This window comes from Sceloporus occidentalis, unplaced genomic scaffold, assembly GCF_023333645.1.
Source record: "Sceloporus occidentalis isolate IW3139 unplaced genomic scaffold, rSceOcc1.0.p SCAF_1, whole genome shotgun sequence".
Classification (NCBI taxonomy): domain Eukaryota; kingdom Metazoa; phylum Chordata; class Lepidosauria; order Squamata; family Phrynosomatidae; genus Sceloporus; species Sceloporus occidentalis.
The window spans coordinates 99936037-99953462 of record NW_028316981.1 but is presented as its reverse complement, the minus strand read 5'-3'; the positions used below and the strand labels follow the sequence as shown (position 1 = coordinate 99953462).

The 17426-nt window shown below is 43.4% G+C and overlaps 1 protein-coding gene across 12 annotated transcripts in view; it reads left to right on the top strand.

Annotated features, from left to right (window-relative positions):
- The window catches only part of RAPGEF6 (Rap guanine nucleotide exchange factor 6), a 252173-nt gene that overhangs the window by 40509 nt on the left and 194238 nt on the right, over positions 1-17426 (top strand). For 11 of the 12 annotated variants that reach the window (XM_089530427.1, XM_089530390.1, XM_089530408.1 and 8 more), the window contains exons 2-4: positions 1592-1662; positions 3719-3775; positions 11033-11116. In XM_089530427.1, coding sequence (XP_089386553.1) covers positions 1592-1662; positions 3719-3775; positions 11033-11116 — 212 coding nt within the window. The remainder of the gene's footprint in view (positions 1-1591; positions 1663-3718; positions 3776-11032; positions 11117-17426) is intronic. The other variant, XM_089530351.1, reaches the window with a different exon arrangement.

Below are 17426 nucleotides of genomic sequence, written 5' to 3'. Positions count from 1 at the left end.
GGTGGAAGGAGAGGGGGAAACTACCTTGTCCTCCAACTCACCTGCCTAGACCTCTACTGAGGCAACTGCCCCCCCCCACCCCTGGCCTTCAAGATTTGACATAGCTACAGCCACACTGGACCCTAAAGATACCACCCCCCAGCAGGCATCGCTTTTGAGGAGAGTGGTACTGCGGCTCCAGTCCAGTGCAGCTGCTGGGCAAGCAGGAAAGTGCCCTTTCTTGCTTTTCCAGTAGCTGTGCCAGTTCCTCTGGGTATGCTACCCGACCAGGTGACATATCCCTATGGAGTGTCACCCAGTGTGGTCTGTACCCCTCTAGTGACACCACTGAAGAAGTGGATTGATGTCCACAAAGGTTTATATTGAAGTAAATCAGTTAGTTTTAAAGGTGTTGCTAGTTTCTTTTTACAGTGTAACAAACACCATTATTTCTTTTTAAAAATTCAACAAATTGTCACCATATAATAGTAATTTTATTCTGCTGTGTTGCCTGCTGCTTTTCTGAGCAGAACAATGTGTTAACTCAAGGGAAGTCTGAGTCACTCTGTTCCTAGAGCTCAGAACTCTGGGCTTTGTTAAAAAGACATTGGGATGATGTCACATCTTTGACTCATATGCCTCAGTTAGGATGCTTGTCCAGTATCAAGTGAAGACAAATGATAAAGCTTTTAAAACAATACTTCAAAAACAGTGCACTTTCTGTTATCTGGATGTATTCTATAGTTACTACCATTGCTGAGCTATATTTAAAAATGATATTTATTAATTGGAATCATGTTAGTTAGTCCCAACTAAAGTAGATCCATTAACTCAGTGGGATTTAGTTAGTGTTGACTCATCATAGAATTATAGAATTGGAAGAGACTACAAGGGCCATCCAATTTGACCACATGCCATGCAAGAAATCATTCAACAATTATTTCAATAGGGCATAACCAACAGTATTCCAGTTTACATCTTTTATTCTGCCCACCCTTCAGTAGGCTTTCCCTCACCTTTTAATACTTTTTATAGGATCTTGTGAGAGACTTGAGGAATGATGATTACTTTAAGTTGATCTTATGAATTTCAGGTCTGAGCTTATGAACTGAAACCAGGTTTTTCTGTTCATGAATAGAAGAAAATTGAAGGTAATAGTTGCAATGAAAAAGGAAAGAATTAGATAGCTCTCTCTATATATGATTTTGTTTTAATGGAACCAACAATTTTTTAAAACAGTTCCTCTTCAGAGAAACTCTTTAATAATCAGTTTGAACCTGATACCTTCTTTTACTTTTCTTGTTTCTAGATAGACATACTGATCTCTTTCACACTACCCAATTACAGCACTATGAATTGACTTCAAGTGCCATATCTGTAGCTGGGGACACACTAGAATTTGGCGACATACTAGATGTGAATTCTAAATATATGTCCCTCACTTGCAAATTGTAGGATTCCATTGAATACAACTGTGGCACACAAAGAGGAATAATAGAGCTATAATTATGCACTGTGTAAATGTCTTCTGTCTGCTAAAACCTTAAATTAAAACTGTGGTACTTAATTCATATTATTTATTTATTCTTTATTGTTTTTGTTTTATTTTCAGGAATTAAATACTATCTATTACTATCTTCATGGAATGGACATATTGTCTCATCTCAGGGAACATCAGTTAAGGTAAGAGTACCGTATATACTTGTGTACAAGTCAACCTCATGTATAAGTCGAGGGACGGTTTTAGGGCCAAAATCATGGATTTTTAAAGGAGCTTTATGATCAATATTACTGTTAGTTGTTGTTGATAACTGTCCTCCACTCGATCTTAACCCATGGTGACTGTATTGATCAGTATATAATTCAACCCCAGATTTTAGGGTCAATTTTGGGGCATAAATTTCTCGACTTGTAGTCGAGTATATACGGTAAGTTGGTTTGCTATGTCTGCTTATGCAGGTAGAAGGTCCATTCTTTACAGTAAGGCTTTGAGGTTTGCAGTACAAGACAAATATTTTTAGAGAGCATTAATTCTCTTTAAAATATTTTGGATAGAAGCAAAGGATGTGTAGTGGTGTCATTCAAAATAAATAACAATTGGTTGTCTGCTTTTTTGGTCAAAATATGTACATATTAACCAAAGTTTTTCAGTTGTTGTATGATTCATCATTGGAGTAATGTGCGTGGATGTGTGCTTGTCTGCAGCAGAGGGGATGAGAAGGAACAGAGTTGGCCATTTTCTGGATGACTGTCCCTCTCTATTATTCTCCTTCTCCCTCCTTTCTTCTCTCATGCTTGTTTTTATTTGCAGTCATCTACTCCTGTTTGTTAGCCTTTCCTGGTAGCTCATCTATGACAGAGCCAAGGCTGGCTGGGAAAGCCTTTGGCTTGCTGCTGCTACTGTTGCTGTTGTTTCTGGTTGGCAGGTGCAAGTGAATCTAAGGTGGGTTATAGACCGCCGCTTTGAGGTGGTCTGCCGCCGCCGCCGCTTGCTCCGTAAGGGAGCCATCGCAGCCAAACCGCGCGGCTCCGTTACGGAGCAAAAAAGAAGCTCCAAAATGGAGCTTCTTCTTGCGGCGCCCTAATGATGTCGCGAGGCGCCAGGGGCGCATTCGCGACGTCATTAGCGCCGCGACACGTTCGGACGCACAGTGTCCGATACGTAAAGATGGCGGCGCCCGTATGAACAGGGCGCCGCCATCTTGTACGTATTCTATACGTACTAGGGTTAGGGGGGTGCGGAAGCACCGCCCCTTCCTAACCCTAGTACGTATAGAATACGTACTAAATGGCGGTCTGTAACCCGCCTCTGCATGTGCAAAATGGAGCAGGAGTAGTGAAACCTTTTGTTTTCTTTTCATGAAACGAGGTTTTGTGAATCCAACAAATATTTACAACTGGTTCAGGCAAACTGTTGTAAACCAGCTGAATGACACGATTGATGATGTGTAATGCAAAATATACATAATAAATGATTCTTATTCCTCTGTAACTTCTCTCTCTCTCTCTCTCTCTCTCTGTGTGTGTGTGTGTGTAATAGTAAGTTAAAACAAAGAAATTCAGTGAGCAGTTCACATGCATTTAATGAATGTGTATGAAATTATTTTCGTAAACACACACTTAGAATTATCTGCTTCCAAAGTCTTAATTGTCAATGGACATATATGGGGCTGCCGTATAAATAGTTAAAAATTAGTGGACTTTAGATCTACATTGTTAATCGTAGCTGGAGTAGACCAGTAGAATCAAGGGAACTTGCATAAGTGATGTCTACCAGGTTTTCCTTGGATTTAGGTCTTGATAGCTTGGCTCTTTTCTCTGGATGACATCTATGATAAATATTATTTTGGACAATTGTCTGTAAAGTAATAAAATATGTTACCTATCTGCTGGATTTTTGTTTGCTTGTATGATCCTTTGAGGAAGAATAATTGTCACCGGGCGGTATAGAAATAAATATTATTAAATATTATTATATGGGTAGGATAATTGATTATAAAATGTAATGTAAGAGTGAAGATTGTCCCACGATTTTGTATACTGGATTCATTTTGGGGAGACCTGTATTCACATTTGTGCTAGGAATATTTTCAAACTCCATCCCTCAGCTTTAAAGTAAGAACTTCCATTTGTGATCCCACTGATCATTGTTGTGGTAGTAGAGGAGGATGATAATTAATAATAGATAGTTGTTCATGGTGAAACACACATTTAATGATATCAAATTTTTCCTTCTCAGAATTATGACTTCCAGTGCACGTTATAAAAGGTACGACGGAAATCAAGTTTTGTTTTGGTAAGTATGCTTAAACATTGTCTGAACCAAAAACAAGATATCTAAGAAGAAGATAATCAGAACCAGAAACAAGATATCTAAGAAGATAATCAGTCTTGATTTACATTTTCTTAAAAACATTTTATCAAAACACTTTCACTTCAAAAATCTACTTTTATGGTCAATAATTAGAGAGTTAGAGAAATGGCATGAGGTATCCATTATATAAGCCAATCTTACTACATTATTTTGTTGATATACTATTGAAATGTCACAAAACTAATGGGACTTAGTACTGAGCAAGCACTGCTTTTGTTGAAGCGTTAGACGAGAAAAGGTAATATAGTCAGCCCTCCATATCCATATATTCTTTATCCACTGGATTCATTCATCCATAGCTTGAATGAATGTGTGTGTGTGTGTGTGTGTGTGTATTCTCTTCTTCCTGCTCTCTGCGAATCATACAAATGGGTTGTACAGTGCTGCTCGGAATCTTCTGGAATCACTGGGCAAAGTTAACTTGCAACTTATAAGTTCCCTGTCTTCCTGCTCTTTCCCAGTTCCTTCTTTCCATCGCGTTGGCTGCTTAGGAACTTCGCTACTGGAATCCACTTGTTATTTTCTGAGAAATCTTGACCCGGCTTATTTGACCATTCTTGCTCTGACACCCCCCCCCCCCCCCATGTAGTGTTGACCAATCTGTACGTCCTTCAATTTGGATTTGATTCGGCTTATGATGTCTCCGGCTCCGTTCAGAAAATGTGACGTGTGTGGTGGTAAGATCCCCACTCTTCATGCCTTCTCTGCCTCAGTGAGGGTCACAAAACCAAGATTTGTGCCCTCTGCAAGTCTTTGACTCCCCAAACCAGAAAGAATCATGACTCTCGCCTTAAGGCTGCCTTGTATCAACAGGCTCTCTTGCCTCTGTCAGCCTCCCGCTCCGCTTCTGCACCTGCTGCTTCGGAGTTGGTACCTACGGCTTCTGTTTCTGTGGCCCAGAGCTCCTCCACAGAGCCAAGTGCCACCACTGTCTCTGTGCCTGATAGGGATGTTTGGTCCGAAGGAGCACGGCAGATGAAGTCCAAGTCCTTCAAAAAGGACAAGACTTTGCCAGGTCCACTGCCTCTCGGTTCATTAAGATGGGTAACGCGTTAGACCTGCAGATCACTCACATGGGGGTTGACACCGCCGATCCTATTGAGGGTCCACGGCAAGGTTCCGACACCAGCTTCCATCCTGCTACTGCCTTCATTGGAAAGGATAGCCAAACGCTCTTGGGATGCACCGGCTTCTGTGGCGCCCACAACCAGGAAGATTGAATCCTTGTATAGGATTTCTCCATCCCAATCTTCTTGGTTGTTTACCCATCCCAAGCAGAACTCTGCTATTGTCGAAGGGTCTCAGCAGTTTTTCACACCAAAGACTTCCATGTCACTCACTGACCGGGAGGCTAAGAGAATTGATTGCCTGGTGAAGATAGCCTATGGGAGCATGCACACAGTGTTTGATGGAAAGGATCTCCCCTATCATTCTGGACATCCCAGATGACATTCAGGCCATCCTGATGGAGATTAGAGATGAGGCTCACTATCGGGAGGTGGCTAATAACTTCAGCCCGACACTCCACTGATTGCTCAGCCTAGTCTATGGCGGCTGCCATTGCTTTGAGAAGACACGCTTGGCTTCGTTCCTCGGATCTAATCCTGAATGCAAAGGCCACCATTGAGGACATGCCATTCGACGACGCAGGCCTGTTCAATCGTGAGATGGATGAGCGCCTCAACTTCAAGTACCGTACAAAGGTGGCTGCCAAGAAACACAGTATGTCTACGCCTTCTCAACCCTCTTTTCAGAAGCGTTTTGGAGGTCAGCGACAGTGGTATCGCCAGGGCCAGCGGCCCTTTCAACAAGACCGCCAATACCAGCAACAAGAGCACCAGAAGCAGTGCTACCCGTCCCAGTCTTCTTCTTCTGGCTGCCGCCAGCCCCCTGTTCAGTACCGGAGGAACTACCGCAGATAGGATACCGACCAGGGCAAGAAGAGATCCTGAAGGGTTGTTGTGTGCTCCGTCATCTCCTCCAGCTCCTCCTTTCGTGACATTTTGAGGCCCTTCTCTGACACCTGGGCCACTGTGACTTCCAACTGTTAGGTCTTTGACATTGTCTGTAGGGGTTATGCCCTTGGGTTCGAAGAGTTTCCTCCAACTGGAGCTGTTGTTTCCACCCCCCCTTCAGACACCCTCAACTCCTGAACTCCTATTTGGCCTTTCGTCGATTCTGCATGGTAACTCTTGCCGCTATTTTGCCCTTATTACACCAGGGCCTGTGGTTCGCGATGATCGACCTGAAGAATGCATACTTCCTCGTGGGGATTTGAGAGAGTCACCGGAGGTTCCTGTCCTTTGCCGTCAGTTCTGACATGTACCAATACAATGTCCTTTCCTTTGGCCTCTCCACAGCTCCAAGAGTCTTCACCAAGGGCATGGCTCCAGTGGTGGCTTACCTTCACCAGCGAGGTTCCAGAGTCTTCCCGTACCTGTACGACTGGCTCCTCATGGCCCCCTCCAAGGACGAGTTACAGAGAGACGTCAACTTCGCCTTGTTGCTCTTCTTGTCTCTTGGACTCGGGGTAAACTTGGAGAAGTCACATCTCACCCCAGTCAAACAGATCAGATTCATCGGCACCATCCTCGATTCCGAAGACTCCGTCGCCTGCCTCCCTCAGGACCATTTCAGGCGCTTTGCGCTGTGGTCAGCAGTTGTCTCGCCCACCGACAAGGAAGAGCCAGTGATGTCCAAATAGCCCTGGGACACATGGCCTCCACGACATTCGTGACTCCGTGGGCAAGGCTGCAGTTTCGGCCCCTCCAGTCATGGTTCCTGTCAGCCTTCAATCCAATGACGGACACCCCCCCATCCAAGTGGATCATGGCCCCGAGACCAGTTTTCCCGCTTGCTCCGCTGGTGGCTCAACTCCCAGAACGTTTGCGTCGGCATGCCTTTTTTGCCTCCTCAGCCTACCCTGACCACAGATGCTTCCATGGAAGGTTGGGGTGCCCCCACATCAGACCTCTTCATCAAAGTAAGTGGTCTCTGGACGAACAAGCTCTCCACATCAATGCTCTTGTGATGCTTGCTGTGGAAAAGGCCCTGAGAGCTTTTGAGAGAAATTTGTCCAACAAGGTATTACTTCTTCTGACAGACAACACCTCAGTTATGTACTACCTCAACAAACAAGGGGACACCATGTCACGGACCTTGCTCAACATCATGCTCTGCATCTGGGAATGGTGCACTCCAAGAAGCATTCTGTTCCAAACAATCTACTTGCCATGAAAAGAGAACGACTTGGCTGACCAGCTCAGCAGGTCTTCCACCGCGTGCCACGAGTGGATGCTCCATCCCGAAACGGTCGATGACCTCTTCAGTCGGTGGGGAACCCCACAGGTTGCTCTCTTCGCAACCGCTCATAACAGTCACTTTCCCCAGTTCTGTTCTCGAACGTCCGATGACAGCTCCCTTGGAGATGCGTTCGTCTTTACTTGGTCAGAGGAGATGCCCTCCCTCCATTCCCACTGATTACCAGGGTGGTGTCCACGATGACAACAGACTGCTTGGATGCCATCTTGATCACCCCTTGGTGACTGAGACAACCGTGGTTCCCCTCCCTGTTTCCTCTCTCCTGGGAGGACTTTCTCTGGCTCAAGTACTGTCTAGACCTTCTGACTCTCCAGGACGGCTAGATTTGACATCCGGACATCGAGAATCTACTGATGGTGGCGTTGAGACTCCGTCCCTGAACTCACTACCTCCTTCGGAATGGACGGAGATCTTGGCTGCCCAGAAATCCTATGCTTCCAAATGGAAGATATTTGCTGATTTTCTCTTTGCAAGAGACCTCTCTCCATCCTGGGTGTCGACATCGGGAATGTTGGAGTTCCTGATGACGCTTCTGGATTCGGGCTGTCCCTCACCTCCATCAAGTATTATCTTTCTGCCATCTGTTCTCATTACCAGTTTGATGGCAAACCTTTTTTAAGGGACCCTTTGGTGAAGAGTTTCCTGAAAGGTTGCAACAACCTCCATCCTCCGACACCTGCTTGGAATCTGGATGCTGTACTGTCTTGTTTGTAATCCAAACCTTTCAAACGCATGGCCTCAGCTAACTAGAGGCTGCTAACCTGGAAGACAGCCTTCCTTGTGGCCATCACCTCAGCTCGCCGTGCTGGCGAACTCTGTGCCTTGTGAAGGGATCAGGGTTTCCTTAGGTTCCATAAGGATAAGGTTGTCCTCCGTACCGACATTACCTTTTTGCCTAAAAGGTGGTGTCATCCTTTCACGTGTGTCAGGACATTGTTTTACCGACCCTGGCCTCAGACCCGACCACCAATACCGAACACCTCTTGTACAGCTTGGATGATCGGAGGTCTTTGGCCTTCTATTTGGTCAGGTTCGAGCCATTCCGAGAGGACTGTTCCAGTGCTATTCGGAACTGGAAAAAGGACTGCCTGTGACTGTGCATAGGCTTTCCAAATGGGTGGCTGATACCATCCACCTCTACTACAAACTTTCGGATAGACATATCCCTGCCAGGGTTCGGTCCCATGCAGCTAAGGTGATAGCAACATCCTCCGCTTTTTGACTGGGGCCCCCTTGGAAGATGTCTATAAAGCTGCTGTTTGGTCCCAGCCCTTGACTTTCATCAAACATTATAGTCTGGACACGAGGGCCAAACGGGACGCAGCTTTTGGGAAGGCAGTGATGTTTTCAGGTTTACATTGATTTTGCACTGCATTTTTATTTCTTTACAAGCTGTTAACAATGAATGTCTTAACTGCCAGAATTGGCATGGTTTACACAAGTTTGACATGGTTTACACAAGTCCTTCATGACTTAATATGTTGGAAAATGTGCCTTATGACTTGAACATGTTTCATAATGTGATCTTTTTGTTGTTGATGACTTAAAGTACTATTTCTTTAAGTACTAAGTACAGCAAACACAGTTTTGGTTCAAAGATCTTTATTGTGTGGTTTTAGAAACACAGCTTTATTTGAACTTAACTTGGTGTCATGACACTCCCTCCACCACTGACCTAAGCTTGTCAGTCTAATCTAACCCATTTGTATGATTCGCTGAGACCACGAAGAAGAAGGACAGTTGCTCACCTGTAACGGTATTTCTTTGAGTGGTCATCTGCGAATACATACAAATCCCACCCATCCTCCCTTCAGTGCCCTGCTCTACATTAGCTCATTCTTATGTCACTTACGTGGCGAACATTTCAGAACTGGGGAAACAGCGGGAAGACAGGGGACTTATAAGGGATGGGCGGGGCTATCACCAAAAAGTTGCAAAGTTAACTTTGCCCAGTGATTCCTGAAGTTTTTGAGTAGCACTGCGCAGGCGCAGTACAACCCATTTGTATGTATTTGCAGATGACCACTTGAAGAAATACCATTACAGGTGAGCAACCTGTGTGTGTGTGTGTGTGTGTGTGTGTGTGTGTGTGTGTATCCCAAAAAGCATACCTTGATTTTGCCATTTTATATAAGGATTTTGATATCCATGGGGTGTTCTGGAACCAAACCCCAGCAGTTACAATTTTATGTATGAACATCTTGAGACTTGCTATAAGCAAGGAGGAGGGGGAAGAGGAGGAGGCTCCCCCTGCATTAAGCCAAAAGTTTTTTTCCACTGTTTCTTTTCAAGATGATATTTTTCCTGCTACCTTTTCTATATAGTAATTGAAATTGTTTTTATTTCCTCCCCCTTATTCTAAAGGTACCCTGTTCTAAAGCTCCTTTTTTAGTCCAATAATTTTGTATTCATTTCAGTTATACTTTACCAAAGCAGTAAACAATGGTTCATAAGGCACCATTGTTTCTTATGTTAGGATGGAGAAATGTGTTGCTTAGCTACATAGGCCCAATTGTAAAAGATCTGAAATCTAGTCTTTCTGCAGAGCACCCATCTTACGCACTTCACTCCCAGCGGTTTATTAATGATTTTTTCAAGATAACAAATAACAAGGGAAAATGTTCATATCCCAAGTGATATGTGCATAATACAATCTTTCACCTGTACTTCAGTGCATGGAGATTTTAACTGGCAGAGCAAAGCTCTGTGTGCCCAAGCTATGTGGCACATTGTAGCTATGAGATGTGTTCACAAACTTTCTGGTAACTCTAATGGTCCCTGATCTGTGATGTGTGGTGATGAATCTGGCAGAGACATGAGGGCTGTGCAGATCGGGGCCACAGAAACTGCACGTCACAGCCCCGATCTGGCCTTGGCAGGGCGCAAGAAGGGACTGCAAAAAGCAATAGCTGCGTCTTTACAGCGCTCCTTCAGTGCTGTGCTGTGTGGATGCAGTGCCAGAGAAGTGCCATGATGCTGGATGCCATGTGGTGTGGCTCGCGACATCATGCCGGCCTGGGGGCGGAGCTGGGGTGTGCGTGCGTTATATGGAATTTATGAGGAATTCTGCATATGAAGATGTATCTCCAGTGGGTTAGGTCATGTCCTCCTATCTATTTAGCAATCATTCAGCAAATTATACATGATAGTATTTGTCTTGCACCTTTTACCAACTCCTTAAGAGAAATGAGTATTTGTTATAGTTCATTTGCAAGAACTGAAGGTGAGGGAGTGGCTTGGTCAGGGCACCACTGAATCCATATCAGAGCCAGAGGGGTTGAGAAGACGAACTTCTTGATTTGTCTCATAGCTACTGTTAAATTATCTCACTACTGTTCCTTGAACAATAATCCCAGAAGACCTGATGGTTTTAAGACAGTGTTGCTTAGTCTTCAAGCCATTGACTACAGGTCTGCAGAGAGTTTCCAGGAAAAAAGAGAGAGAAAAACAATTGTAGCAAGTGGACACAAATAAACTTTAATTCCCTGACCTATTAGGGAAAAAAATTACTTGTCCCTTATATTGATAGCCTGAGAAGCACTGATTTAAGTTACTGTCAAAAGGTTAACAAGAACTTTTTACTGTTCTTTTACAGTAGTCAGGTGATGGATTGAGAAGCACAGTGGCCACAAAATTTCTTAATTTTAAAACTATTAATTTGAGACCTTGAGAGGAGAACTCACCTGTTTGAAGGACTTTGCTGCTACTTATATATTAGAAAACATTTTCTCAATATGTGTGAAACTGATCATGATAGGTAGTGAGTAGGAAACACTGGGACACTTTGGTCAGGGCTACTTGATATATAGAACATGTTACCTTTTGTTTTACTCCTTAATCTTGGTTCTTTTTCTTTAGCTCAGACACTATTGCAAGATGCTGGTATATTCTTCTTTCTGGATCTGTACTAATGAAGGACTCCATGTTTTTACCACCCTGCAGGTATGTAAGAAATCAGAGTCCTTTTAGTATAGAGAACAAATATGTAACACATGATGGTAAAGAAAGCTCAAGCTTCTCAAGGTTGTAGGACCTGATTTTCATTATGAGTTGAATGACTATGCAAGCAACATGACAAAGTTAACTGTATAATTTTGTAAGGGTTTCCTACTGAATCCTAAGACATTTATTAGAATTGTTCTCTTTTTCATTTGCACAGTTGCTCCTTAGCTCTAAACGAAGTGGCTGCTGTGCTCAATTGCATGATATGAAGCTGGCTTGTGGTGGAATGGGAATAGCATTTTCTTCTAATAACAACTTAAAAATATTGTAAAGCAGCACATAAAAAGTTGGCTTCCATGTTGTTCAACAAAAATGTGAACATTTTTAACATTGTTATATACTGCTAGTTGTTAAGGATAATATTTTCCATCTCACGTGAGGCTAGTTCTAGAATTTCCTTATGTATATTTCATTCTTTGTGGTTTCTTTTGATATTGTATACTTAATTCTAAAGTTAAGAAATTTTAAAATGCACAAGAAATAAAGGTAGCTTCAAAGGGCCCCATCTTCTTTGCATTCAGATGACGGCACACTGCATAGAGGCTCCTCATCTGTCCCAGAAAGCCGAGTTTTGAAGCTGCTAATGCTGAGTGTTCTGCTCCATTGCATGTGGGAATCAGTAAACTAAAAATGGGGGATGGTATATAGATTTGATTATTAGGGAGAAAGGAACATCAAGACCAGATGAGGGAGTAGAAGTAGAACCATGAATGCAATTTTAGCTTCTTTCTGGTAATGTTTCTAGTGTAGAAATTTTTGTTAAGTATGAAATTAATAGTTATTGCCCTCAACATAAATGTAAATTAATTAGATTGTTAGACTTTAAGCTCATATGTGATTAACTGAACACGTCATCTCTTTTATATTAACATTCCTATCTCTGAAATCTTCTACATGCTTACCTAAAATAAGCTCCATTCTAGACTTACTTCTGAGAGGCATGTATAGGATTGTTCTCTAAATGTAATGGTAGCAGCATTTCATTCCTTTTATTTCCCATTTCACATTATCCTATGAAAGGATGGTTTGTCCAGGGCTTCAGAAAGACAAAGCTTCTTGGTAAGAAGTGTTTCCATCAGCATTTGTTGACATTTTTTCCTTGACAGTTTTTTCCCCCCAGTAATAAATTAAAGCTATGGCTGTTTTAACAAAGCCAACCAATTTTCAGATGACAGTCAAGTTTGAAAATGAGAGAGCAATAAATTATTTCTAGGAGATCTGATGTGATTCTGTTCTTTGAGGAGGGGCTAAATTTGGAGGAAAGTTGTGGTTAATTCATCTCTGGTGGTATTTATGTGGGAAAGTGGATGCTACCTTGTTCAGAGTTAGAAATAAAACAGAGGAACATTTTTGTGGCATTTACCAGCTTTAGGGAAAATACTGCACCTTACTGGATCTCAAGTACAAGGGGATGATCTTGTGAGAAATGTAGAATTGGCAACCAAAAGCTTTCCAAAACTAAAGTTACCAGATTAATGCCTCAGTCCTTCTCACATACAAGTAGCAAATATTTTGTGTGAACAGGCGTATCTCTGTTAACAAAAGCTCATTTTTACAGAGTCTTTTTATGTCCAGCCAGCACAGCCTTTTCCCATCCTTATGCTGTGTTTAGCTGGAAATGTTTCAGCAGCCTCAACATTGGGAAGATGGTGAAGGAAGGCTGGAGAAACACAGATTTTCAGTGTGACATTACAGCAGCATGCCTGCAGTAAACAAATGAAACTTGAGCTGGGAAAGAATGGGATTCTCTTCTAGCCAAACCTACTGTATCTGGGTGTGCTTGTACAACAGGCAAGGGAGGCAGGAGTTGTCTCAAGGATCCCTATTGAGGAAGTGAGAACTGTCAGATAGAGGAAAAATGGGAAAGCAGATAAAATAACCCCCACCATACTAAAGAAGCATAGATCTAAAAGTTTGGCCACCAAAATGGAAAACATAAGAAAATCAGAGGCTGGGAAAAGGGGAGGAGGGGAATTAGTCTTGGGTGCATTTTAGAAGAACCTTTCAAATTCAAACAAAGAAGGATTCACACATTTTTGTTTAGTTATGCAACGCTTACCAGACCTGGTTATTTGATTTCACATGTGCACATTGTTAGTTTTGGATAAAATGTTTGCTGAAACATATTGAACTGCTATTCTTGTTTGTGTCTGAAGAACCTATTGTAATTACTTCCATTATTTCTGCTTCTAGTACCAGATTTTCTGTTATGGAAATAATGCCCAAGAACACAGATACTTCATTAACTGAGGTATACCTGTATCCCCTATACCTCAGTGTTCTACTGTGTGTAGTGAATTTAATTGCTCTACAGTGCTTTATTCCTAATATTTTTAATTGTTATTCAAGACAGTTAAATATTCTTGTAGTTCTGAATGTAGTTCTGAAATTAGAAATCAGTCAGAAATTAGAATGATACAATTTCCTTCCAGACATCAGAGTTTAGAGAATATTTCTGGATGTGTGTATGAATAGTCATCAGTTTTGGTGGGATCCTTAGGTGGAAGTGACCATGTTCTCCTGGAGTTTGTTATACAATGGAAAGGAGAAGTCAGGGATAGTCAGACACGCATTCTCGACTTTAGAAGAGCGGATTTCAGTAAACTTAGAGAGGTATTGAGGGTGATCCCGTGGTCAGAAATACTAAAAGATAAAGGAGTTCAGAACGGATGGGACTTCCTCAAAAGGGAGATACTGAAGGCACAATTTCAAACAGTTCCAGTAAGAAATTAAAATGGGAGGTGTCTCAAGAAACCAGGATGGATGACTAAGGAACTTTCAACTGAGCTAGGTTTTAAACGGAACATGTATAAGAAAAAGAAAAAGAGGGAAATCATGAAAAAGGAATTCAAAGAAATAGCAGGTATGTGTAGGGGTAAAGTCAGAAAAGCTAAAGCGCAGAATGAACTCAGGCTTGCTAGAGAGGTTAAGAACAACAAAAAGGGCTTTTTTGGATATGTCCGCAGCAAAAGTAAGAAGAATGAAATGGTAGGGCCACTGCGTGGAGAAAATGGCAAAATGCTAACAGGGGACAGAGAAAAGGCAGAATTCCTCAACACCTTCTTTGCCTCAGTCTTCTCAGAAAAGGAAAAGGGTGCTCAACCTGAGGATAATGGAGCAGAGGACAGAATAGGGGCATTTCAGTACAGAATAAGTAAAGAGATAGTACAGGAATACCTTGGCGCGTTACAGACCGCCATAAGGAACATCCTCAGGATGTCCTAGGTTTAAAAAGGGGCGTCACTTCTTGACGCCCCCAAGCCTAATACGTCCTGAGGACGTACAAGATAGCGGCGCCCCATCTACATGGGGGCCGCCATGATGGCGTCACGAATATGCCGCCTCCAAACGAGGTGGCACGACGTGACATTGTCACGCCGTGCGAGGGCGCTTAGTGCGCCCTTTCATCGGCTCAGGAAGGAGCTCCGAAATGGAACTCCTTCCTGGTCTTGCATAGCTGGCGCAGCCTTTAGATGGCTGCGCCCAGCGATGCAGAGGAAAAAGGGGCCAAGCAGCCCCTTTCTCCTCCTCCCCGCTGCCGCGGGGTGTCCTTGGGGCTTCAAGCCCCAAGGACACCCCTTTCCAGGCCTCAGGGGCCTTTTGCCGCTTCCCCGCGGCCTGGAAAGTGGCGGATCAGGGCCTCAGCGACTGGCGCTCTAGCCACTGAGGCCCCGATCCGGCGGGGAAAGGGGTGGGTGCAGGCCACCACTTTTCGGCGGTCTGTAACGTGCCCATGTTAATCTAAATGAATTTAAGTTTCCAGGACCAGATGAACTACATCCAAGGGTATTAAAAGAACTGGCAAATGTAATATCGGAGCCATTGGCAATAATCTTTGAGAACTCCTGGAGAACAGGAGAAGTCCCAGCAGACTGGAGGAGGACAAACATTGTCCCCATCTTCAAAAAGGGGAAAAAAGAGGATCCCAACAATTATCATCCAGTTAGTCTGACATCAATACCAGGCAAGATTCTAGAGCAGATCATTAAACAGAGAGTCTGTGAACATCTAGAAAGCAATTCCAGAATCACAAAAAGTCAACATGGGTTTCAGAGAAAGAAGTCATGCCAGACAAACCTGATCTCTTTCTTTGATAAAATTACCAGCTTGGTAGATAAAGGGAATGCTGTGGATATAGTATATCTTGATTTCAGTAAGGCCTTTGACAAGGTTTCCTATGACATTCTAGCAAACAAGCTAGTGAAATGTGGGCTAGACAAGGTAACTGTTACATGGATTTGTAATTGGTTGACCGGCCAAACGCAAAGGGTGCTCAACAATGGCACCTTTTCATCCTGGAGAGAAGTGACCAGTGGGGTCCTACAGGGCTCTGTCCTGGGGCCAGTGCTATTCAACATCTTTATCAATGACCTGGATGACAGAATTGGGAGCATACTAATCAAATTTGCAGATGACACCAAATTAGGAGGAATAGCTAATACACCAGAGGACAGGATCAAAATTCAAAATGACCTGAATAGACTAGAAAGCTGGGCCAAAGCTAATAAAATGAAATTCAACACAGAGAAATGTAAGGTACTACACTTAGGGTGGAAAAATAAAATGCACAGATATAGGATGGGGGATACCTGGCTGACCGAAACAACATGTGAAAGGGATCTAAGAGTCCAAGTAGACCATAAGTTGAACATGAGTCAACAGTGTGATGCGGCAGCTAAAAAGGCCAAAGCAATTTTAGGCTGCATCAATAAAAGTATAGTGTCTCGATCAAGAGAAGTAATAGTGCCACTGTATTCTGCTTTGGTTAGGCCCCACCTGGAATATTGTGTCCAGTTCTGGGCACCACAATTTAAAAAGGATGTGGAGAAACTGGAGCGTGTCCTAAGGAGGGCAACTGAAATGGTGAAGGGTCTGGAAACCATGCCCTATGAGGAACGACTTAGGGAGCTGGGGATGTTTAGCCTGGAGAAGAGAAGGTTAAGAGGTGATATGATAGCCCTGTTTAAATATTTGAAAGGATGTCATGTTGAGGAGGGAGCAAGCTTGTTTTCTGCCGCTTCAGAGAACAGGACCCGGAACAATGAATGCAAGCTACAGGAAAAGAGATTCCACCTCAACATTAGGAAGAACTTCCTGACAGTAAGGGCTGTTCGACAGTGGAACACACTCCCTCGGAGGGTGATAGAGTCTCCTTCCTTGGAGGTCTTTAAGCAGAGGCTGGATGGCCATCTGTCGGGGATGCTTTGATTTGGATTTCCTGCATGGCAGGGGGTTGGAGTGGATGGCCCCTGTGGTCTCTTCCAACTCTACAATTCTATGGCGCGTTACAGACGGGCGCAAGAGGTGCCGTGATTACGTGCGAGGGGCGGCACTTCCGGACGCGCCTTGCCCCTCGCGTGTAATTGATACGTCAAAATGGCGGTGCCCTATACAGATGGCCGCCATCTTGACGTAGCGGACGCTCTGCGTCCGCACGTCCCAACCAGAAAGAGACGTCGTGAGTGCGCGCTTTGGCACTTGCAACGTCTCATCTGGGTTGCCGGAAGGAGCGTGATTTCCGCTCTCCTTTTTTGCAGTGCAGAGGAGTCGCACGGTTTGGCTGCTGCGGCTCCTCCGCGCTGCAACCGGCAGCGGCCCAAGACCGCCCCTTTTGGGCTGTCTGTAATGGGCCTATGATTCCATTATTCTATGTCCTGGCAGTTTTCTCTTTCATACTTTCTTTTCCTCCCTCTCCCTCCCCCCTCATGTCTGTAGAAGTTTTATGTAGATGTTAAACAGCATGTGGAAAAAACAGAGGTGCGGAGGACCTTGGAACATAAATGCCATGAAGCCACTGCAAAGCTATTTACTGTATATACGCATGTATAAGTCTAGAAATTTTAGTCAAAAAATTGACCCCAAAAACTTGTGTCGGCTTATCCTTGGGTCAGTATAAGTACTATATTTTGATACTTATTTAAAAAAGGAACCATATCTTGATGAAAGGAAAGGCCATAATCTGCCCTGGAAGCACTGACCTCCCTCTGTTTATCTCATCCATACAACCTTTAGTATCAGCTGCTGGAATTTTGTATGTTCTTTGACCTTGTTTTCCTTTGCATCATCCTTTACATCCTTTGTTATATGCCCCTAAATTTTACCCTTCACTTATCGATGGGTCATATCAAAATTCCTAATTTTGACCCCCAAACCTGTCCTCGACTTATACATGAGGTCGACTTATAGTCGAGTATATACGGTAGTCAATACCAAATTAACTATTGTCAGAAGAATGCCATGGTTGATGGTA